This window comes from Dama dama, chromosome 33 (assembly GCF_033118175.1).
Source record: "Dama dama isolate Ldn47 chromosome 33, ASM3311817v1, whole genome shotgun sequence".
NCBI lineage: Eukaryota > Metazoa > Chordata > Mammalia > Artiodactyla > Cervidae > Dama > Dama dama.
In genome coordinates, this window is record NC_083713.1 from 22,325,095 (window position 1) to 22,349,937 (window position 24,843).

The 24,843-nt window shown below is 38.7% G+C and overlaps 1 protein-coding gene across 1 annotated transcript in view; it reads left to right on the forward strand.

The window, feature by feature from the left end:
• Positions 1–24,843, forward strand: part of PDE11A (phosphodiesterase 11A) — a 407,012-nt gene that overhangs the window by 200,996 nt on the left and 181,173 nt on the right. Inside the window, exons 6-9 of the mRNA XM_061135538.1 lie at positions 1,771–1,903; positions 15,208–15,283; positions 17,892–17,959; positions 18,901–18,993. Coding sequence (XP_060991521.1) covers positions 1,771–1,903; positions 15,208–15,283; positions 17,892–17,959; positions 18,901–18,993 — 370 coding nt within the window. The remainder of the gene's footprint in view (positions 1–1,770; positions 1,904–15,207; positions 15,284–17,891; positions 17,960–18,900; positions 18,994–24,843) is intronic.

The window sequence follows — 24,843 nt, forward strand, 5'->3', positions numbered from 1 at the left end:
ACCACAGCTCTACTCATCACACTGTAGGTCAGCACTTTCTACACTGTTTCATCACAGAAGATGTAAAAAAAAGGTATGGTACACAAGCAGCACAGAATGAATCAACTGATCAACGAATCTCTGCAAGAAATGATCAGCATTCAATCACACCCTTTTATAAACTGACAAATGATTTCATTAAATTGGATCCTTATATCAGGCGCATTTTCATGTTTCTTTCTGTATTCTGCTTTCATTGCAGCACAATGTGAAATTTCACTTCTCATGGGCATAATCAACAGAAAATAGAACATGGACTTTTTTTGTTGTCTTTTTGCTTGTTTGGGAAAATAAAGACCTTGTCTTCTCTTTGAAGTCCTCAGTCTCTTTATTTCTTTGATTTAGCCACCACCAGAGAAATTCACCTCTTCTTTTTATTAATGCTTCCATTTTCAGCCAGAGATCCGTAAGGAATAAGTTTATGTACAAGTAACATTTAATAGGCAATAAGGACTGAATAACAAGCATCACAAATCCATGTTGAACTTATCAGATGCAGACCAACGGTCATTACAGATGAGATGTATTAATGGTGGTAAATACTGTCTGTGCTTCCCTCTCATTCACGTATCCAGTGGCCTCTGCATGCCAGTTCCTGGCATTCCCAGTACAGCACAAATTCCACACAGACACATTATTGATTGCATAGTAACAATGACTATGTACAGAATTTAGTGTTTTTCTTATGTACACTGCAGCTTAGATTAAAAAGTCAATAGGGTTATTATTCTTACTATAGTATACTCATTAAAATCTTCAGGAACCCCAGGTTCCACAGAATGTAGTTTGAAAAGCATTGCCCTGTACACTTACATTCATTTACGTAGTTTCAGTTATTACTGGCCAAGCCATAAACCTAACATCCTCCAGGAAATCTTCCTTGATGTCGCTAATTTGAACAGTACTCCAGTTTGCATTTCTGCAGCTCCTGGCAGTACTCAGTGGGTATAGGAGGAAGAAATGATGGAAGGGAGGGATGAAGTGGGGAATCTTACTAATTCTTATGGCATTTGTGTAAATTTGACCTTTGTAGTGAAAGGGGCACAGGGGAAAGTTAACAAAATCATTTAACATAAAATTCCTTGTTAAAATCATACATGGATGTATTTTAAATTATTAATGTCAAGGGTAGAGTTAAAACATGTTTCTCAGTAAGATTGTGTAAGTAGGAAATGTATTTTTGTTAAGAAATATACTCTGAAACTACAAAAAATGGTTACAGAACACTAAGATGGAGTCTAGACGTGCTCTTTTGCTACACTTAAACTTTTGTAAATTTTCAATTTATTTCTGAGTTCTTCCTCATTCTTGGGTTTCATTTTCCCTAGTATCAAGCATCTAGTCTGCTCTGTTAAGAGGTGTGGGCTTAGGAGGGTGAGTGTAATTTATTATGCCATGGCATTGGCATCTTATTGTCAATTTTGGTCATTTCCGGATTATCTGTTCTACCTCTACCTGCTTTGGGGACTAAATAAAACCTAGAGTTGTTCTCTGGATCGTAAAGAATCTATAATTTCTACCCATGGAGCTGATTATTTTACAAGATAGCAGGTAAGTCATTTTGACGTAGCTGCTGCTAATTACCTTGCTCAACGTTGTTCTGTGACTGAGGTCACATACCCCTTCTTAATGAGGATGGATAGTTCTGCTACGGGAGTACTTTTACAGGCTAGCTTTCAGGTAAACTGATGTTTTTCTCTCTTCTTTCTGCCTGCCTTGGTGTTCTGATAGTTTCAAAGAAAGCATGGAGAAATCATCGTACTCCGACTGGCTAATAAATAACAGTGTTGCCGAGCTGGTGGCTTCCACCGGCCTTCCAGTGAACATCAGTGATGCCTACCAGGATCCCCGCTTTGATGCCGAGGTAAGAGGAGGCCTCTGGTTGCATTTTTTAAGGTTCCATTGTCACCCTGTGGATGCATTGCTGGCCAGAGCCCCAAAGGAACATCATACAAATCCACAGTAACTCCTGAGTTGACTGGCGGTTCTTCTGAATCTTTCCCCTGTGATCTGACTTTCCGCATCTCCTACTGCTGACCGACAGGCTTCCCTCATGGCTCAGTTGGTAAAGAATCCCCCCTGCAATGCAGGAGACCCTGGCTGGATTCCTGGGTGGGGAAGATCTGCTGGAGAAGGGATAGGATACCCACTCCAGTATTCTTGGACTTCCCTTGTGGCTCAACTGGTAAAGAATCCACCTGCAATGCGGGAGACCTGGGTTTGATCCTGGGTTGCGAAGATCTTCTAGAGAAGGGAAAGGCTACCCACTCTAGTATTCTGGTCTGGAGAATTCCATGGGCTGTAAAGTCAATGGGGCTGCAAAGAGTTGGACACAACTGAGTATAAATGCTGTGTTTGACAGGAAATCTTCCTTTCTCTACACTGATTTGTGGCAAAATGGCTATATAGTTTCACTGCATATATTTGACCCTGCCACTTACATTGTTCCATTTTCCACACCTCTGAAGTTTATATAATTGAATTATACTGTACATATTCTTCTGTGTCTTGCTTTTTCACTCAGTGTATATTCCTGAGTCACATGCGTGTGTAATTCATTCATTTTCACTGCTGCAAAGTATTGCATTGTATGAATCAGCATCATTTTTTAAATCAATTATGGTGTTGAAAGACATTTGGATTCAGTGTTTCACTGTTACACCCATAACTGCCAAAGACACTCAACTCTCTAGCATGATGCTCTTTTACTATGGGGAACATTTTATATTAAACATGTAATTAAACCTGTGCAATTAAATATATTCAGGCACATTTTGTGTTAAACATAGTTTATGTTAAACAATGAAATGGTTAGTAATAAAAATGTGTATATAACATAATTATTTCCCAATAGATATTAGAACAGCTACCGTATTTTAAAAGATTTCTCCCAAGAAATAGTACATTGGCTTCTGTTACTGTTTAATGTTAATTATGTAGGCGTGCATTGCACTGATGTGCAGAATATATTAAGACAATGTAGATTCTGAGTTGGCAGAAGTTTAATTCTAAGGTAGTATAGGGTATCATATAGATAAATTTACATGAACTCATAAAATGTCTCCACATGTGTGTGTGTGTGTGGTGTGTATTCAATAAATTAGGAGATTAAATTACTAGGTTACCAAGCTAAGGTCTGAATAGTAGCAGGAGTGTTATGGTAACGATGGTGATGAGATATGTGTTCCAGGCAAGGCTGAGATCATGAGGAGTCTGGGAACAGAGATGAGTTAACGTAGCTGGAGGGCCGGGTAGATGAGGCGGGAGGAGAAAGCAGGGGCCAGATCATCCAGAGGCTTTGAAAGACATGTTAAGAAGTTTGAGTATTTATCATGGGCAAGGGGGAATCAGTAGTCAAGTTATCGATGAGGGAGAAGAAGGAATTATACTTTAGAAAGATCACACTGGCTGCAGAACAGAGACTAGATCAGTAATGATAACTGAACATTTAATTGAAAGTGAGATTTAGTCCTGGTTTCTCAGACTCCAAAGCCCAGCCTCTGAATCCTGCCCTATGCTGTCTCCAGTGTCTGGAGTGGGATGCAACAATGGTGGGGAGGTTGGAATCCAGGTCAAATTGATAACTTCATTCAGATTTTCTCAAATCTCTTCATGGGCTTCCCAGGTGGCACAGTGGTAAAAAATCCACCTACCAATGCAGGAGCAGCAGATGTGGGTTGGATCCCTGGTAACCCACTCCAGTCTTTTTGCCTGGGAAATCCCATGGACAGAGAAGCCTGACAGGCTACAGTCCATGGGGTCGCAAAGAGTCAGACACGACTGAGCGACCAAACATGGCATGGAAAGCTTAAAGTCCTGAAATTTACGTTTCTACAGCTGCCTAGAATTCTCTTCCCCCAGGTCACGTCTTCTATGTATTTCCTATTTATTCTCCAGCATCTAACTGAGATGACTGTATCTTGGACATCCTTTCTTGAGCTCCCTGTCTGGGTTGGGTGTCTCCAGTATAGTAGTATAGTGGGGTAGTGTCTTAGCTACCCCAGTGCTAACCACCCTCTGGCTATCTTCAGTTTCTCCCATCCAAGTACTAACCAGGCCCGACCCTGCTTAGCTTCCGAGATCAGACGAGATCGGGCACGTTCAGGGTGGTATGGCCGTAGACTGTCTTCAGTTTCTGATACATTATTTCTGAGCTTTGAGGTACCTTCCTTGGGAAAGTAGACAATCCAGAACTTCTTTAGTTCTCCTCCTATAAAGTAAAACACCACCAACCTTGGTTCAGTGACTAGCAGAGGAGAAATGATTTAAAGGTATCAATATATGTATTAACATTATGATTGGATTAGGACTGATGTTATGAAGTTTTGCCTTTTGCTATGCTTCTTGCCTTCTTGATTTCAGAATGCTGAACAACAGATTTGTAAACACACAGTTTTATGAAGAAATGATCTCAGTATTCTATTATTAACATCAGTAGTACTGAACAAACTGAAAGGCTCACTACAGAAAAAAAAATCGTTAATTGCCCATCCATTGTTACAAAGTCAACATATTATATTAGATAGTTAAGAGATGATGGTTGATTCCTACCCCAAATTATAGTGCTGAATTTGGCATGGATTGCTCTTATTCTGCTCTTAGCCCCAGAATTTGACCAAAAGTCAAATTCTGGGGAATCAAAAAGAGTCAACATATTTACACCATTTTAAAAGTTGGTTCATAAGACATATGCAAAAGTATAATAAAACATGATGAATCTTCCCAATAAAACATGATAGAGTAAATGCCCACCACCCAATTTAAGAGAAAGAAGTCAATCATTACTTCTGAATCCTTGTATTGATCTTCCTTAATTCAGTCTCCTTTATTCCCCACACAGAGGTAAACCACTATCCTAAGTTGAATTTAACAATTTTTTTGCTTTTCATTGGGGCTTCCTGGTGGCTTAGTGATAAAAATCTGCCTGCCAAAGCAGGAGACATGTGTTCGATCTCTGGGTTGGGAAGATCCCCTGGAGAAGGAAATAGCAACCCACTCCAGTATTCTTGCCTGGGAAATCCCATGGACAGAGGAGCTTGGCAGGCTATAGTCCATGGGGTTGCAAAAGAGTTGGACACAACTTAACAACTAAACAACAATAGTTTCATCATGTAGGTTTGAATCCCTGCCAAATATATTACATTTTTTACATGTTATTACATGTTTTGCACATCTCTGAACTTTATATGAATTGAATTATGCTGTACATCTTCTTCTGTGGCTTGCCTTTTCAAATTCAATATAAACTCCTGAATCATGAGCACTTGTAATTTGTTCATTGGTTTTCAGTGCTGGTATGTATTCTACTGTATGAATGTGTCACTTCATCCACTATAGTGTTGATGGACATTTGCATGATGCTACATGCATAGCTACATTCTTCGTCATTCCTGTCCATACCTCCAAGTACACATGTGCAAGAGCTCTTCCAGCATCTGTACCTAGGAGAGTGACCTGCTCAGTCAGTCACAGGCTACAAGTGTCTTCACCTTTAACAGGAGAATAAAAAGTTCTTGCCCAATTATTGCCCTTTTTCCTTATGAAAAACAGCATATGTAGTAAAAAACAAGTAGTATCTTAAGAATACTTCTTGCTAATACAATACAATGAGCCTGAATATCCCATATCCTTATATCTACAGGCAGACTCTTATCACATCTCTTCCTGATTAGTGATTTACTGTCAGTTTACATTATCCTCATCACTTACAGTCCATTCCAATATAAGACAGCCTGCTCGCTCATTTACAAAAAAGAACAATTTGGACTCTTGAGCAGAAATGCAACAGTTAGTTCTATGGGATTGAACATAAAAATTTCATGCCCTGATCCAGTAGTTAGAGGCAGTGATGTCTGAAGACAGTTAACTGTGGTAAGTTAAGCAGTGACCATTTTGTGAAATCACTTTCTTCCCTATGATAAAATAAAGCAAGTATCTAGACCATCATTATTTCTTGGCCTTCCCCCTAAAATGCTTTCAATCTGCCACACAACTAATACCAATTTTAAATGCAGATCTGGCTATATATCGTGATTTCTACATGTTCTCTTTGAGTGGTGCTTAAATTTAAAATTTCCTTATGTTTCCTTTCTCATGTGGAGGAAGAAAATTGGAAAAGAATTAATCAATGCAGATAGAGGTGAAAGAGAGTGGGAATTCTGCCTAAATAGATTGTCCTACAAATGTATGTGTGTTATGGCGTGTGTATCATGTATCATACTAGGAAAAGAAAATTATTTATCTGCTTAGGCTTCCTCCCTTTTCAAGGATATTTTGCTTCACTGATGGGTGTCAACTGCTTGTGTTAATGATGAATGAAACAGACTCCAGACTGAGTCACCACAGTGCTCTCCCCCAAGAGGCTAAGAAGCATGAAACTTCTCCTTTCAAAGCCTGATGTAAGATGGTATAGATCATAACGTAAAGACCGTCAACTCAGATAATTTCTTTCATTAACATAGTATTTTCCTCAAGGTAAAAATATACTAAGGCAAAATGGAATTGTTTCACCCTTTCACTAAAGGTAATTCTAGGATTATCTTAGAGGCAGAAGGTACCTTTTAGTCTTCTTGCAAAGGTTTGAGTCCTCTCTTCTTAAGTCTGGTACACGGGTCCATAGTTTTTCCCAGTAATTATAATAAGTCATTGTTTATCAGTGGTAGAATATAAGGAAATCATTTTTTAAATATAGGATTAATGGATTATCTCCAGTAGATATCTCCACTGGAGAAAGCGTGTGCTTTCATATTCTCTACCTTACTGACTTCCCCAAATAATTTGAAGTTGGTTAACAAAAATGATAATTTGCAGAGAGGTTTCATGGGGAATCCTTTTCAAAGCACTTGCTACTTTTTCGTACAGATTTTCTCAATATAAGTCGATTCTGAGCACTGGTGTCTATCCTACGTTTTTCAGTGGCTCACTGGCTAATCCTGGCCATTTGAATGCTCTTCACTGAACATGAATAAAGACCCCAATCATTAGAGAGTAGTAAACTGGAATAGAGCTCCCCTAGTGGATTGGCCTTATTTCTGGGGTTTCACACTGTAGTACAGCAACTTGCAGTTAATATAAATATTAGAGATTTCTTTAATTTACAAGTGAGGAAGCAGAGGCTCAGAGAGCTGAAGTGACTTGCCTAAGGCCACACAGCTTCCTTGAAATCGGGCACAGAACAGCCTGTGGACCTTCTGGTACCTAGTTCACTCCTCTCTCCCTAAGTGGCCTCTCAGGGGGCCCAGCTACTCAGGGGCTGCCTGGAAAACGGGGTCACCACTCTGTCATTTCTCTCTCCACAGAGATGTGAACTTGTGGCCAGCAAACCAACCTTTTTGTCCCATCTGCTCCAGTCACCAGCTGGGTGGTCTTAGGCATACTACTTTTATACATATTGTAGCATATAAAATTCTATATAAATGTTTTGTAAATCATGCTTATTGTTATAGTCCTGTAACTATATAAATATTTAAATGTCAGGTGAAGATTTTAATCTGGTTGAGGACTAGGATTTTGGTTCTGAGGGAGTGCTGGAGGCAGGTCCTTTCTCTAAATGAGAACATCTTTACACGGCACCACAGATGAGCAGATCTTAATCATGGACAAACCAACGTGAATGTCCTCTTCCTCCAGAGACACAGTGGGGAAGAGGAAAGTCTCTAGCTAAAGAGAGGAATAAAGCATGATTGTTCGTTGGCAGTAAAGAAGAGATGGTAGCAATAATCTGATGACTTGTAGGTCTTCAAGAAAGCCAGGTCTTTACCTGCCTGGCCAGAGAAGAACAATAGCATGTGTTAGCTACGAAGATGTACAAGGCTGGACATATGTTCTGTGGCCCCTGGGGGGATGTTCCCCATATCCTCCCATGTAGGGACCAACCATATGTGACCCTGGCTCTTCACAAGAGTGGCCGGCCAGTTATCCAGGGCCAGGCTACCTATAAACATTGTTGTTGTTTAGTTGCTAAGTCATGTCCGACCCTTTTGTGACTCCATGATCTGTAGCCTTCCAGGCTCCTCTGTCCATGGCATTCCCCAAGCAAGAATATTGGAGTGGGTTCCCATTTCCCTGTCCAGGAGATCCTCCCCACCGAGGGAACAAATCTGTATCTCTTGCATTGCAGGCGGATTCTTTACCACTGAGCAACCAGGGAAGCCCACCTATGCACATAAGAGATGATCAGATTTGGGGAGCTAGCTACTCTGTCCAGGTCCAAGCAACCCACCAATCTTTAAAACATACAACAAAATTCCAGTGGCTAATCAGAGAATTTATTCCATCAAGGTTTGCCTTAGCTGTACTGTTAAAGTAGAAACTGTATTTCTAACTTCTTTGCCTTCCCTGTGTGTGTGCTAAGTTGCTTTAGTCACATCTGACTCTTTGCAACCCCACGGACTGTAGCCCGCCAGGCTCCTCTGTCCATGGCATTCTCCAGGCAAGAATACTGGAGTGGGTTGCCCTGCCCTCCTCCAGGGCATCTTCCCAACCCAGGGATCGAACCCAGGTCTCCTGCTTGGCAAGTTAATTCTTTACCACTAGTGCCACTTGGGAAGCCCTCTTTGTCTTCACTATTTTGAAATCTCAGTTGTGAAACTATCAGCCCTCTTTTTGATAGAATCTACAAAGGGATGTCATTAATGTGATGTAAACCTCCTCCCAGGTGCTGTCAGGCACTCGCTGTGAGGGCTGTGGGGCAAGTAATCATCGTTGTCCACCTGCTGCGTGTTCTCTTTGTGATTGTTTTAAATATTTAATGGAGTTCCCTCCTTGTGGCGAACAGAGCGGCTTAGCCAGTGAGGCACAGTGATTACTTGCCTTCTGTCTGCCTGTTTGAGTTGACTCCTAAGAGTGGTGCCTGCTGGGCTTGATAGCATGCTTGGTTTTAAGGCCAAACTCTTTGATTTATGTGTGGAAAATTATGACAGAATGGTTACATAAGATAGGTACCAAGCCAGAATCAAATTTCTGGTGTTTAAATTCTATAGTCTTATAAAGATTACTGTATGTTTGTTCTGTTATAAGGTTCTGCAATCCTCAAAAAGAAAAACAGAAAAAAACCTATTAAGTATAACTGATTATATTTACTAACAGTGACTCAAGAAACACTCATTTTCATGGGTTATTATGCTAGTGAGTTTTGTAATCTAATCAGTCATTTGCTCCATGGTGGGGGTATTCAGGCTTGGCTTCTAAAGACATTGACAGGAATATCATGTATGTTAATTTTCTTTTGCTGTGTAACAAATCACTACAAATGTAGAAGCTTAAGGCAAACATCTGTTTATTATCTCACAGTTTCTGGCATGGCATCATTGGTTTCCCTGCTAGAGTCTCATGGGGTGGAAAGCAGGAGCTGGCCAGGTGACATTCTCACTTCGTCTTGGCATTCTTTTCAAAGCCTGTTCAGGTTGTTGGTAGAATTGAGTTCCTTACAGTTTCAGACTGAGGTTCCCATTTTCTTACTGACTGCTGACCGAAAGTCTCTACTCGCTCCCTGAGCTTGCCTTCAGGTTCAAGCCACATGGCCCTCTCACAACATGGCAGCTAACTTCTTCAAAGCCAAGGGGAAGAACTCCATTTGGCTCTCACAGAAGCTCACATAATGTCAGGAGTGACTTGTGTATTCACAGAGATGGCTGTGCCATCACCTTTGCCTTATAACATGACCCGGGAAGTGACAGTCCTGTCATATTCCCAGGTCCTGCCTGCCCACACTTGAGGAATGGGGATTATGCCAGATCTGTACAAAATGGAGAATGGGCACGTGTGAATCTTAGCAGCCATCTTTAGAATCCTGCCTACCACACCATAATAAAGACTAAACTTGAGTCTATATAAAGTATCCCATGAAATAATCTATATGTCCTGATATGGAAAAATGTCCACAAGAATAAAAGCAAACATAGAGAAGTAAGTTTAGAATAATATACTTTTAAAAGTATATATAGAATAATATATGTGGGTATATATATATATATATTTTTTTTTTTTTTCCTAAAAGACACCTCAAACTTAGCATGTCCAAAACAGAACTCAATTTTTTTTCTTCCAAGCTTGCTTCCACTTCGCGACACTCAGCTGCTACCACCCAGATCCAGGCCACCATCATCTCTGGACTATTTCATGGATATAACTTCATAATCTATTGCTTGGCTTCCACTCTTTCCCTCCACACCCTGTTCTTAATACATTAGCCAGAGGTTTAAAGTTTTTAAGTATGTTGTATCACAAATCTGCTCACAAACTCTTCACGGTCTCATTTCACTAGAGTAAAATCCAAATTCACAATTCTTTCAGAGCCTTACAATGCCTTACACAACGTGTTGCCTAATTATCTATCCCCAGACCTCATTCACACTTCTCCAGCCACACTGGTCTCCTGGTTATTCCTAGAACATGCCACTCACTCAGGGCTTTTGTACTGACTACTCCTCTGCCAAAATACTCTTCCTTCAATATCTGCATGGATCACATCCTTAGTTTTTATGGTCATTATTCAAATATTATCTGTTAGTAAGGTCTGGCACCCTTGTGTTTCTAATCCCTTTTATCCTGCTCTACTTTTTCCCCATAATTTTAATACCTTCTCACATATAATTTATTTAAATATTTTTTGTATTGTTTACCATCTGTCTTCTCTCACTAGAATGTGAGCTCAGTAAAGGTAAGAATTTTGTTGGTTTTACTCACTGATGTATCCCTAAAAACTAATAGGCATTATTGTTGAATATTGTTCAGTATTGTTGAACATATTATCTGTTATTTATTAATAATTATGTATTAATATGTTATAAATAGATATGTAACATATTATTTTCAGGAAAAGATCCAGAAGAACTTATCCCAAATGGTTAATGTTGCCATTTCTGGAGATGGCAAGATTATAGCTTTTAACTTAAAATTTTCATAAATATATATATTATTTTTTAATCATACAAAATTATAAAGATGTTTAAAAGCATTAGACCTTTTATGTCTTTAGTGAAATTATATTTTATCAGGCTATTGTGAGCCTTCTAAAAACTATAAACTGCCACTCAAAACCAGAATTTAGATAATGCAAGATCTAAGTACACTAACTTGCCTTGCTGTATCTTTGAGGCATTATTTTTCATTGCCCTTGCCAGCACAGAGTTTTGGTTGGATTTTATTCTAAGATCCTTGTCTGAGGCTGTCCCAGCAGCATGTATACAAACCATTTGCAGATGACCTGCCCTTGTATCAGGTGGCTTCTTGAAACACATTCTATATTTATAAATACCTTCACCATGAAACATTTATTCTGGCCTTGCCTTTAGAAGGCATTGTGCTTGGGAACTCAGCTCCCAATAATTAGTTGCACTTTAGCACATCATCTGTGCAGCTTTCTGCCTTTTTTTTTCATACTAGATCAAAAGAACACCTTAAAACAAGCACACTAATGCACAGCCAGCTATTATTTAATCAATATAAGGTATACTACTCTGTTGCTTAATTTAATATTTCCCTCCATTTGTATAGTTATGGGTGAAGAGTTTTCCGAGCCATTTCATGAAGAATTTGTTTTCTGCCTGCAACAAAAATGAACAATTGTACCCAGCATTTAAACAAGAAAAGCGTTCAGCAAGGGGAATGGCAGAAAGTAGCTAAGAAGTAGGGCAAGTCTTATGCACGGATGGTTTGGTGGTCTGTGTGTTACAGAATCAGGAGTGGGGGGAAATCCGTCAGCACCCAGCTCTCGTCTGCCATGGGGAATTCATCTCCAGAGCTACTCAGTTAAATCTGAGGTGGCAGGATATTAAGTCTGTCACTCTTCAGTCTCATGCAGTTCTTCCCTGTAAAGTTCTTTCTTTTCTTTTTTTTTTTTTGTATTAAAGCCTGTTATAGACAAGTCAACAGTTCTTCCCCTTGCTATGTAGCACTTAAGGATAATGGGGCTTCAGGCTCTGAGATCCTTTGACTTAGAGCATTAAAGCTCCTTTCACCTGCCAGATCTTCACAGCAAAGCACTGCTGCAATCTGGGATGCTGAGTGCTAGCCCGGCAGGACAGCTCCTTTTTCATTCTTTATGACGCCTTCTGGTCTATCAGTTATGCTTCTGTTACAAAAGGAAATGTGCAAAAATGGAAGCATTAAGAGACAGGGCTCTGTGAATCTGCCAAGGTGTATTTGCTCCCAGTAATCTCTCAGTTGCTGATACTGGGTGTAAACCAGTTCGGGAGCCTTTCCAGAGAGTCGGGTTTGGTAGGGAAGACTGGATAATGGATACTGGATTTCCAGGTGACTAGGAGGGCAAGCAGAGTCAGCAGGATTACTGAGACTTCAATAAGGTATCCAATGGGGAAGCTGTAAGTATGGGGTCCCATAGTTCTAAGTCAAACAGACTTTGCTGCATCAGTGGTGGATATGATGCCTCTGCTTTAAGCCGAAATGTTGGTTATTTTTGAGGAGTGCTTTTGTCAGAAATTTAAGGAATCATTTGTTGGCAGTGTTCTAGAAGCCTACATGCAGATGAGGTTGGCGTAAAGAAATGTCCCTTTGTTCCAGAGAAGTCAGGGGACAGACTCAGAACATCTCCCTCACTTCTCCTAGAGCCAGAATTTCCCACTGGTAGATTGGCATTTGAGGGGTAAAATATTACCTTAGATTACTGTTAAAGTTGCACATATTGTTCTAGGGAAAGAAAATACATTATACAGTAATGAATAATATTATGTTATCACCAATTCTTTTAATATTGCCTTTGAGTGCCTTTGAGAGTCTGGAAAATATGACTATATTTTGATGACTCCATGAGGTAAACAGTCTTAAATTATATCCATTAACTGGAAAGACCCAGTGAGGACAGAGACTAAGCAAAAATTTTGGTATATACATCTTTAATTGGAAAGAACTAGGCACCCCTAGATAATATATTTCTTTTAATACTAGCCTCCTGGAAAGGCTACTTAGTCTCACATGGCCTAACATTTGAGATTCTAATGGTGTAAATTTTAATCTCAGAATGATGGAGCAGGGACCCTGTGGAACAATGGAGCAAATATTTCTGGAAAGGTGTTTTCTTTCAATACTAGTAATATTGACTAGTAATATTGTTTTGATGACAAAACATCTTACACAGTTTGAAGCCCTTTCACACACATATTCTTATAAAATGACCTGGAAAATAAGAAAAAGCGGAATGAAGAAATGATGAGAAGGTGCTCTAATGCCAACATCTGGAGATAACTAGTGTTAATAGTTTGGTGTGCAAAAGGTAAACATTGATGAGAAAATTGAGGCATGAAGAGTTCTGGGGACTTGGTCGGGATTGAGAGGCCAACAGATATTTTTGAGCTCATTGACTGATGCGATCTGCAGACTTGGGTTACCTGATGCACAGAGATGATTCCTCCATTCTTTCTTCTTCCTCCTTACACTGTTTGGCATTCATTTTTCAAGGTCTTGTGCTTCTGTGAGGGCTTCATCTCCCGTCTCCTTCTCTTGCAATCCCTACGAGGGATCACCAGGCACTCCCAGGCCTTCCTATCTCACGTAGTCATATCAGTTCAGTTCAGTTCAGTCGCTTAGTCATGTCTGTCTCTTTGCGACCCCATGGACTGCAGCATGCCAGGGTTACCTGTCCATCACCAACTCCCGGAGCTGTAGTCATATAACCTAACCTAAATTAGCTTAACTTTCCAGAAACAATGGCCATAGCCACAAACAGACAACCAGAGAATTGCTTTAATGATCTTAAAATCAGAAAACTCACTCTCGTCACACTCTGTCATCCTTTTTCCTTCCCCTCTCCCGTCTTGTTGGGCTCATCAGCCAGCAAATCGTCACCACCCCTTCTCTCTGCTCTCATAGCCAGTGAGTGCTGTCCCACTTCTCTCCTTCAGCCACGGTGGGAGAGACTAGAAACATTCTCAGCATTCTCAGTCACCTCAGTCACCTCTCCCCTCCTCCTGGGCTCAGCCCACGTGGGACTCTAGCTCTGTTCCTAGACTCTAGCTCAGTTCCTCTCCTCCAGAACTAACCACTTAACTTCTGTTCCTGATCCCACTCCTTCTTCCCTTGACTGTCTTTGCCTTCAGCTATCCTTCTGTGTTACTAAAGCCAGTAGCCCATTTTCAGCACTTATCCTATTTGACTGTTCTGCACCATTGGACACCATTGTTCCCCTTTAGCTCTATTTAGAAAATAACCATGTCTCTTGTATACAGGTAATTCATTATCTCCAATTTAGAATATAGAAACAGTAGTTAAAAAAACTCCCATAGGCAGAGTTCTTTCACGGTATATACATATATCGAATCATCATGTTGTACACTTTAAATAAGTTACAGTTTTGTCAATTATACCTCAATAGAGCTAGAAGGAAAAAGGATCAGTGATTGTCAGAGGGATGGGTAGATGACTAGGTGGCATACAGAGGACTTTTAGGGCAGTGAAGCTACACCGTATGATCCTATAATGGTAGATATGTGACATTATAAAGTTGTTAAAACATAGAATGTACAGCATTGATCGTGAACGCTAATGTAAACTATGGAATTTGAGTAATAATGATGAATCAGTGTGGGTTCATCAGTTGCAACAAATGTACCACTCTGGTGAGTGATGTTGATAGTGAAAGGTGTGTCACTATGTGTATGTGTGGTAGTGGAAGGTATTTGGGAACTCTGTATTTGATCTCATTAGTTATGAACCTATTTGTTTGTTTTTTTTTAATAAAGCCTATTTTAAAAGCAAAGAAACAAACACTTCTGTAGACAAATAATTCAAGGGGAACTATTAAGCTTATAATTTTTCCAGGATTTTCCAATGTGCATAATATGTATTTGTACAGGTACTAAGACCAGTAGCACTTAATATATTAAATTTTTCCCTGTTTATAAATATTCTTCTACAGCATGATTTTAATTAGATGGATAATATTCCACTGTGCTGTGATTTACTTAATCAGCTTCCTTCAGTGTAATGTTCAGGTTGTATCCAGTACATCATTAGTATAAATAATGCTATGGCTTGATTTCTTTGGAATGTACATTGTGATGTTTTAACTGGAAAGAGACAGGCAAGTATATGCATTAAAATTATGTCTTTTTAAAAGTTGCTTTTAAATGCCTGTTATGAAGAGTGGTAAGCCATATGTCTGAAATGGGTAGATAATATTTAATTTTAATTAATTACTTTCATATGTCCTAGGCTGACCAGATATCTGGTTTTCACATAAGATCGGTTCTCTGCGTCCCTATTTGGAATAGCAACCACCAAATAATTGGTAAGACATTACCTAAATTGTCAAACTTCTTTTGTTAGAACAAAAATGCAATTTACTTTAAAGTATATCTATCGTTTTTTTGAATGTACCCCTTTTCATGTCCAGGACTCATCAACTTATGTTTCATAGTCTTGTGTAATCTCACAAGTGAAGACTCCTGATGAATCAACATTAAGCAGGACAATGCACAAATATTTATTCCTTTAAATAAGAACCAATCATTTTGAAGTTGGTAGAGATTTCAGAAAGCAGCTAACTGAACTCTTTTATCTTACTCTGTGGAAATTGAGGCCCAAAGAGAGAGAAAAGATTTGAATAAGATCACAAAGTGAGTTATTAGCAGAATCCCAAATAAAACTCAGGCTTCTTAATCCTAGTACATCTATATGTTTTTACACATGGGACAAATGCAAAGGAAGTATTGTTAGACATAGACTGAAATGTGTTTTTCTGCCTCGATGGTTCCAAAATAGGTTACACTTTCCCCTGAATATGGAAATTGTGGGCCAGAGCAGTTTCCAATTTTTCTCTCCCTCCCTGCTCCTTTCCTTTCCCTCGAAAATTCATTCAGGAAAATCTCAAACCTAAAATTAAGCAAGAAGGGGTCAGTAGTTAAAGTCAAGAAGTGGGAAGACAGTAGTTGTTTAAACATAATGAAAATGTGTCTTTCTTCTAACAGATGTAAGATAACTAATACATTTGGGAACTAATATAAATTTGTCTCTCTTTGCTTTACCCTAAGGCTGCCTCTTAAACTCTAAGATATTGGACTTTCCAAAGGATTTAGTTTTCTATAAATATTAACACTTGAATTCTAAGAGAATTTTTTCATCAGTTTTCTTAATTTGCAGAAAATATTAGTATTTTTAACATAAAGTATATTCTAAGATTTGAGAATTTGAATCTCTAGAGCAAAGCATTAAATTACATCATGTGTCAAGTTTTAAATATATTCAAGGTTTGCTTGTTTATTTTGGCTGTGCTGTAGCATGCTGGATCTTAGTTCCCATATGAGGGAACCCCTTCCCTCTGCAGTGGAAGCATGGAATCCTAACCACTGGACCACCTTGGGAAGTCCCAGAATATATTTAATGAGAAGAGAAATTCCATGAGAAACAGCTTGCATTATCTGTAGATGTCCAACGGCAATCTCACATGCAGTCTTACATTTCATTCTTAAGTGTAAACATCTATTTTCTTTTACAGCTAAGACTGTAGTTTGCCTGTTACACACTAAAAGCTTTGTATTTTATTATACATGTCTTCTACCATATGATGGCATAGCTCCCTGATGGGAAGTTAGGTGTTTTTAAAAAATAAAAGCATTTAGAATTACAGTTATATATATATATGTGTGTGTGTGTGTGTGTGTGTGTGTGTTAGGGACACAAGGGAATGTTTTCAAGATTGTTGAATTTTTCTAGTTAAACTTGTTTTCTTTGATAGTACCATGATCCCTGGGTCATGCCCAAAACATCTAGTATAATTCTGGACATGAATTTGGAAAGAAGACCCACATAAGTTAAATTTTGTAAAACTAGTTTAGCCCCATTGGTAGCAGGCAACAAAACTAGCCTTCCTTTGAAAGTTAACTGGATCATAATTCTTAACATTTCTTGAATGTTCTCTCCATGTGGAGCAATATGCTTTACAAACATTATTCAAATGTTATTTTGTTTAATCTTCATAACCCACTGAGATAGTTAACATTTTAATCCTCATTTTACCAATGAAGAAATTCAGTGTTAAGTTAGGTAATGTGCTCACAGTAACACTACTAACAATGGAGTTGAAATTCAAACCAAGGCTGTTTAACTCCAAAGCCTATGTTCTTAATCACTATGCCATGCTGCCTCATTCAAGCACTATGCTTCAGAGAACTGAAAACATTTTAATTATATTTTTTAAAAACTTGTATATTTATATAGTTATATATGGCTTCCCAGGAGGTACAGTGGTAAAGAATCTGCCTGCCAATGCAGGAGGTGCAAGAGATGTGGGTTCCTGACCTTCCTGAGTCAGGAAGGTCCCCTGGAGAAGGAAATGGCAACTCACTCCAGTATTCTTGCCTGGAAAATTCCACAGACAAAGGAGTCTGGCAGGCTACAGTCCATGGGGCCACAAAGAGTCAGACACAACTGAGCACACACACACACATGCATATATATGTATATATGTGTACACCATGATATATCAATTATTGTACACAGTCATCTTGAAAACCATTTTTTGGGAATCTGGTTAATACCTGGTACAACTCCAGGCTTCAGTGAGACATGGTCTGGATATCAGAGCTGGAAAATGGACTGCATCCCTGTACATCTCATATCTGCTCTCACAGAGGCAGCAGGTGTTAGAGCAACCTGGGATTAAGCTGAGTGTCTGCACTTAAAGGAGGCTAGAGTCATCTTGAGAAGGAAGTGGCAACCCACTCCAGTACTCTTGCCTGGAAAATCCCATGGACGGAGGAGACTGGTAGGCTACAGTCCATGGGGTCGCAAAGAGTTGGACACGAGTGAGCGACTTCACTTCAGAGTCATCTTACTGTCTGTAGGAACACGATGTCCAGTGTCAAAAAATGACCACATCTCCCAACCTGTTCTCACAGGAGTGGCTCAAGTGTTAAATAGACTCGATGGAAAACCTTTCGATGATGATGATCAACGACTTTTCGAGGTAAGAAAATAAATGTCTGAACCAGGGATTATAGCTGAGTCAGTAGTAGTCTCCTGGTTACAGCTTGCCCAGGAAGGATAAATAATTATTAATGGATAATTTTTAATCATTATACTTTGACAGCATGATGAAATTTAAAGGAAGATTTAAAGAATGTATCAGTGTTTAGGTAAGATTTGATTCTCTTGTTCATGAATCAGGTTTTTTTTTTATCCTAATTGATTGCTTTTTATGGAACTGAATTGCCTTCTTCTTCTCACTAAAGTGTAAATCGTCTTATCTTTTTCTTGTTCGTGTGTGTTCAGCCTTGAGACCTCTAACCAGGTGCACTGCCATCCCCTGTCTTCTGTTCCCAGGCTTCCATTTATTTACTCCCGTCTGCCCTCAGCTGGAGAGGCTAGCCTTGAACAGGCTTCCTGGTAGACTTTGCACCAGGAGCCAACATGAGAACCCCATGATTATTTTTCTCTAGCTGAGAATATGTCAGAACTTCTTTACTAACTGGTTCAAAATCTGAATCCTCCTCCGTCCCCTTAACATTTACCTTATGGATACAATCACTTGGTTTCTTTACCAAACTCTTTTATACCCTAGCTTTTGAAAGAGGTTGCTTTTGGTTAAATGGAATGAAATGACCAAAATCAGTTCACAACCTAAATAAAGTAAGAACACGTTTAAGTGGACTATATGTTTCTAAATGTATAAAGTTATTTCTTCACAATAACATTAAATTAATAATTTTTCTCTTGTGCAGTGTGAGCGATAAAGCTGTTACATGACAATAGTAATTAAGAATTTTATTGTACATATTTCCCTAAGGCCTACCTCTGTGTACAATAAAATTATATTTTCAGGCCCATTCCTGATGCCTGTCTGCTTTTATATTAGATTATGCCAATGATTTATTACACTTTTTAATTAGTGAACTCTCTCTTTCCTAGGCTTTTGTCATCTTTTGTGGCCTTGGCATCAACAATACAATTATGTATGATCAAGTGAAGAAGTCATGGGCCAAGCAGTCTGTGGCTCTTGATGTAAGTGCAATATATTTATGTCAGAATTTATGCTAAAAGCTCTAATCTTTGAGTGGAAAAAGTCCTTGTTATAGAGTTTAGCTTTTCAATTTTTAATTATTTATTTATGGGGTCAAATTTTAGTGTCATAGATTTGAATTTGATGAAAGCTTCAGACCCTCTCTAGAAAACTATACATGTGCACATAGTTTTACATATAATTTCAGGGATTATAATTCAGGTATAATCACAGATCCCCTGCAGCCCAACCATATATGTTGTATAACGCATGAGTGGTCAGTTGTATCTGACTCTTGGTGACCCCATAGACTGTAGCTCACCAGGCTCCTCTGTCCATGGAATTTTCCAGGTAAGAATATTGGAGTTCATTGACATTTCCTACTTTTTACCTATTCTTTACCATTGCGTCACCTGTGTACAGTTATTATAAGTACAGATTTAAAATTTTAGATTTACTAAAAGGGATGATCCAGAATTAATTTGTCAGGATTTAAAATGTATTAAGAACATATTTTGAATATGTATAGATAATGTGGAAATTCACAACTTTTATTACTGTAAGAAAAAAACTCCACTGTGATAATGTGTGATGTAGATGGGGGAAACTGATCTTGTCACCATGCAAGCCCCTCCCCGCTCCCTGCCACAGACATGAGCATCCCGCTGAGAACTCAGCCCTGTTTCCTGGGCCTGTACTCCATCTCCTCTAAGACCCACGAAGTTCTAAAAGTATAGCTCTACCTTCTCTAGTTGTTTTAGGTGTAGAATTAGGTTATTTATTTGACTTTTTTCTTGTTTCTTGAGGTAAGCCTATGATGCTATGAACCTTCCCTTTAGCACTGTTTTTACAGTGTCCCATAGGTTTCGGGTTGTTGTGTTTTCATTTTCATTCATTTCTATGCATATTTTGATTTCTTTTTTGATTTCTTCTATGATTTGTTGGTTATTCAGAAGCGTGTTATTTAGCCTCCATATGTTTGAATTTTTAATAGTTTTTTTCCTGTAATTGAGATCTAATCTTACTGCATTGTGGTCAGAAAGGATGACTGGAATGATTTCAATTTTTTTGAATTTACCAAGGCTAGATTTATGGCCCAGGATGTGATCTATTCTGGAGAAGGTTCCGTGTGCACTGTGAAATTGATTGTTTTGGGGTGAAATGTCCTATAGATATCAATTATGTCTAGCTGGTCCATTGTGTCATTTAAAGTTTGTTTCCTAGTTAATTTTCTGTTTAGTTGATCTATCCATAGGTGTGAGTGGGGTATTAAAGTCACCCACTATTATTGTGTTATTGTTAATTTCCCCTTTCATACTTGTTAGCAATTGCCTTACACGTTGTGGTGCTCCTATGTTGGGTGCATATATATTTATAATTGTTATATCTTCTTCTTGGATTGAACCTTTGATCATTATGTAGTGTTCTTCTTTGTCTCTTTTCACAACCTTTATTTTAAAGTCTATTCTATCTGATATGAGTATTGCAACTCCTGCTTTCTTTTTGTCTCCGTTTGCATGAAATATTTTTTTCCAGCCCTTCACTTTCAGTCTGTATGTGTCCCTTGTTTTGAGGTGGGTCTCTTGTAGACAACATATATAGGGATCTTGCTTTTGTATCCATTCAGCCCATCCTTGTCTTCTGATTGGGGCATTCAACCCATTTACGTTTAAGGTAGTTATTGATAAGTATGGTCCCGTTGCCATTTGCTTTGTTGTTTTGGATTCACGTTCATACAGCCTTTCTGTGTTTCCTGTCTAGAGAAGATCCTTTAGCATTTGTTGAAGAGCTGGTTTGGTGGTGCTGAATTCTCTCAGCTTTTGCTTGTCTGTAAAGCTTTTGAATTCTGTTTGCAGATGACATGATCCTCCACATAGAAAACCCTAAAGACTCTACCAGAAAATTACTAGAGCTAATCAATGAATATAGTAAAGTTGCAGGATATAAAACTAACACACAGAAATCCCTTGCATTCATATACACTAACAATGAGAAAACAGAAAGAGAAATTAAGGAAACAATACCATTCACCATTGCAACAAAAAGAATAAAATACTTAGGAGTATATCTACCTAAAGAAACAAAAGACCTATACATAGAAAACTATAAAACACTGATGAAAGAAATCAAAGAGGACACAAACAGATGGAGAAATATACCGTGTTCATGGATTGGAAGAATCAATATTGTGAAAATGAGTATACTACTCAAAGCAATCTATAGATTCAATGCACTCCCTATCAAGCTACCAATGGTATTCTTCACAGAACTAGACCAAATAATTTCTCAATTTGTATGGAAATACAAAAAACCTCGAATAGCCAAAGTAATCTTGAGAAAGAAGAATGGAACTGGAGGAATCAACCTGCCTGACTTCAGACTCTACTACAAAGCCACAGTCATCAAGACAGTATGGTACTGGCACAAAGACAGAAATATAGATCAATGGAACGAAATAGAAAGCCCAGAGATAAATCCACATACCTATGGACACCTTATCTTTGACAAAGGAGGCAAGAATATACAGTGGAAAAAAGACAACCTCTTTAATAAATGATGCTGGGAAAACTGGTCAACCACTTGTAAAAGAATGAAACTAGGACACTTTCTAACACCATACACAAAAATAAACTCAAAATGGATTAAAGATCTAAATGTAAGACCAGAAACTATAAAACTCCTAGAGGAGAACATAGGCAAAACACTCTCCGACATAAACATCCTCTATGACCCACCTCCCAGAATATTGGAAATAAAAGCAAAAATAAACAAATGGGACCTAATTAAACTTAAAAGCTTTTGCACAACAAAGGAAACTATAAGCAAAGTGAAAAAACACTCTTCAAAATGGGAGCAAATAATAGCAAACAAAGCAACAAACAAACGATTAATCTCAAAAATATACAAGCAGCTCCTGCAGCTCAACTCCAGAAAAATAAATGACCCAATCAAAAAAATGGGCCAAAGAACTAAATAGACATTTCTCCAAAGAAGACATACAGATGGCTAACAAACACATGAAAAGATGCTCAACATCACTCATTATCAGAGAAATGCAAATCAAAACCACAATGAGGTACCACTACACACCAGTCAGAATGTCTACTATCGAAAAGTCTACAAGCAATAAATGCTGGAGAGGGTGTGGAGAAAAGGGAACCCTATTACACTGTTGGTGGGAATGCAAACTAGTACAGCCACTATGGAGAACAGTGTGGAGGTTCCTTAAAAAACTGGAAATAGAACTGCCATATGACCCAGCAATCCCACTCCTGGGCATACACACCGAGGAAACCAGATCTGAAAGAGACACGTGTACCCCACTGTTCATCACAGCACTGTCTATAATAGCCAGGACATGGAAGCAACCTAGATGCCCATCAGCAGATGAATGGATAAGGAAGCTGTGGTACATATACACAATGGAATATTACTCAGCCATTAAAAAGAATACATTTGAATCAGTTCTAATGAGGTGGATGAAACTGGAGCCCATTGTACAGAGTGAAGTAAGCCAGAAAGATAAACACCAATACAGTATACTAACACATATATATGGAATTTTAAAAGATGGTAACAATAACCCTATATGCAGGACAGAGAAAGAGACACAGATATATAGAACAGACTTTTGGACTCTGTGGGAGAAGGTGAGGGTGGGATGATCTGAGAGAATAGCATTGAAACAAGTATACTGTCAAGGGTGAAACAGATCACCAGCCCAGGTTGGATGCATGAGACAAGTGCTCAGGGCTGGTGCACCGAGAAGACCCAGAGGGATGGGATGGGGAGGGAGGTGGGAGGGGGGATCAGGATGGGGAACACATGTAAATCCATGGCTAATTCATGTCAATGTATGGCAAAAACCACTACAATATTGTAAAGTAATTAGCCTCCAACTAATAAAAATAAATGAAAGAAAATAAAATAAAAGTATAGCTCTAGTCTCCCCTGAATCACAGCTTGTTTAGACCCAATACATATTTTTTTCCAACTTCTTTGCTATAGCTATTAGCAAAGATTTTATTTATATCTATGAAATAAGTTTGGCTTCCCTGGTGGCTCATATAGTAAAGAATATGCTTGCAATGTAGGAGACCCAGATTCGATCTCTAGGTTGGGAAGATCCCCTGGAGAAGGAAATGGCAACCCACTCCAAAATTCTTGCTTGGAGAATTCCATGGACAGAGGAGACTGGTGGGCTATACAGTCCTGGGGTCGCAAGAGTCAGACACGACTGAGTGACTAACCCACATGGAATAAGTAGAGCAGATAAAATGTCAGTGTCTAGATAACATATGGTACAGTATGATATAAGACATGTGCAATCTTCAAAATATTCCGTGTATGAAGTGAGGCATTGTTAGGAAGGGAAAACCAAGGAAGAGGGTAAATAGGGGAGTCAGTGATACCTGCAGAATTCTGGTTTAAGGTTTAGAAGACTTAAAATTAATAGCCAACCATCTATGTGGGGCTTCCCTGGTACCTCAGCTGGTAAAGCAGGAGACTCCCAGGTCAATTCCTGGGTCGGGAAGATCCCCTGGAGAAGCAATAGGCTACCCACTCCAGTATTCTTGCCTAGAGAATCCCCATGCAGGCTACAGTCCATGGGGTCGCAAAGAGTCAAACGCTCAGTGAAGCATGACCATCTATATACTTTTCCTTTCCTAACCAGACCTTGATGTCTGGAAGCAACAGGGATCTGTGTCTTTTTTTCTTTTGCAACCATATTTCCAGAGTCTAGCAGGGTACTTTGGTGTTTATTGAATAGTTTTGGATGAATAGATGAAGGGGAAAAAGAAGGAGGAAGGAAAGAACGGGGGGAAGGGACTTTTTGCTCTCCCTCTGAGATAGTCCAGCTTTGTTTATAGGTAACATCTCTCCAGTAAGAAATAAACACAATATCTATGGGTTGAGTTAATATACAGGTGAACTTTAAACATGCAGCCAGCAAATAAGAATCACTAGTAGATATTCAACATAGTGTTGGAAGTGCTGGCCACAGCAATCAGAGCAGAAAAAGAAGTAAAAGGAATCCAGATAGGAAAAGAAGAAGTAAAACTCTCACTGTTTGCAGATGACATGATCCTCTACATAGAAAACCCTAAAGATTCTACCAGAAAATTACTAGAGCTAATCAATGAATATAGTAAAGTTGCAGGATATAAAATTAACACACAGAAATCCCTTGCATTCCTATATACTAACAATGAAAAAACAGACAGAGAAATTAAGGAAACAATACCATTCACCATTGCAACAAAAAGAATAAAATACTTAGGAGTATATCTACCTAAAGAAACAAAGGACCTATACATAGAAAACTATAAAACACTGATGAAAGAAATCAAAGAGGACACAAACAGATGGAGAAACATACCGTGTTCATGGATTGGAAGAATTAATATTGTCAAAATGGCTATTCTACCCAAAGCAGTCTATAGATTCAATGCAATCCCTATCAAGCTACCAACGGTATTTTTCACAGAACTAGACCAAAGAATTTCACAATTTGTATGGAAATACAAAAAACCTCGAATAGCCAAAGTAATCTTGAGAAAGAAGAATGGAACTGGAGGAATCAACCTGCCTGACTTCAGACTCTACTACAAAGCCACAGTCATCAAGACAGTATGGTACTGGCACAAAGACAGAAATATAGATCAATGGAACAGAATAGAAAGCCCAGAGATAAATCCACGAACCTATGGACACCTTATCTTTGACAAAGGAGGCAAGGATATACAATGGAAAAAAGACAACCTCTTTAACAAGTGGTGCTGGGAAAACTGGTCAACCGCTTGTAAAAGAATGAAACTAGAACACTTTCTAACACCATACACAAAAATAAA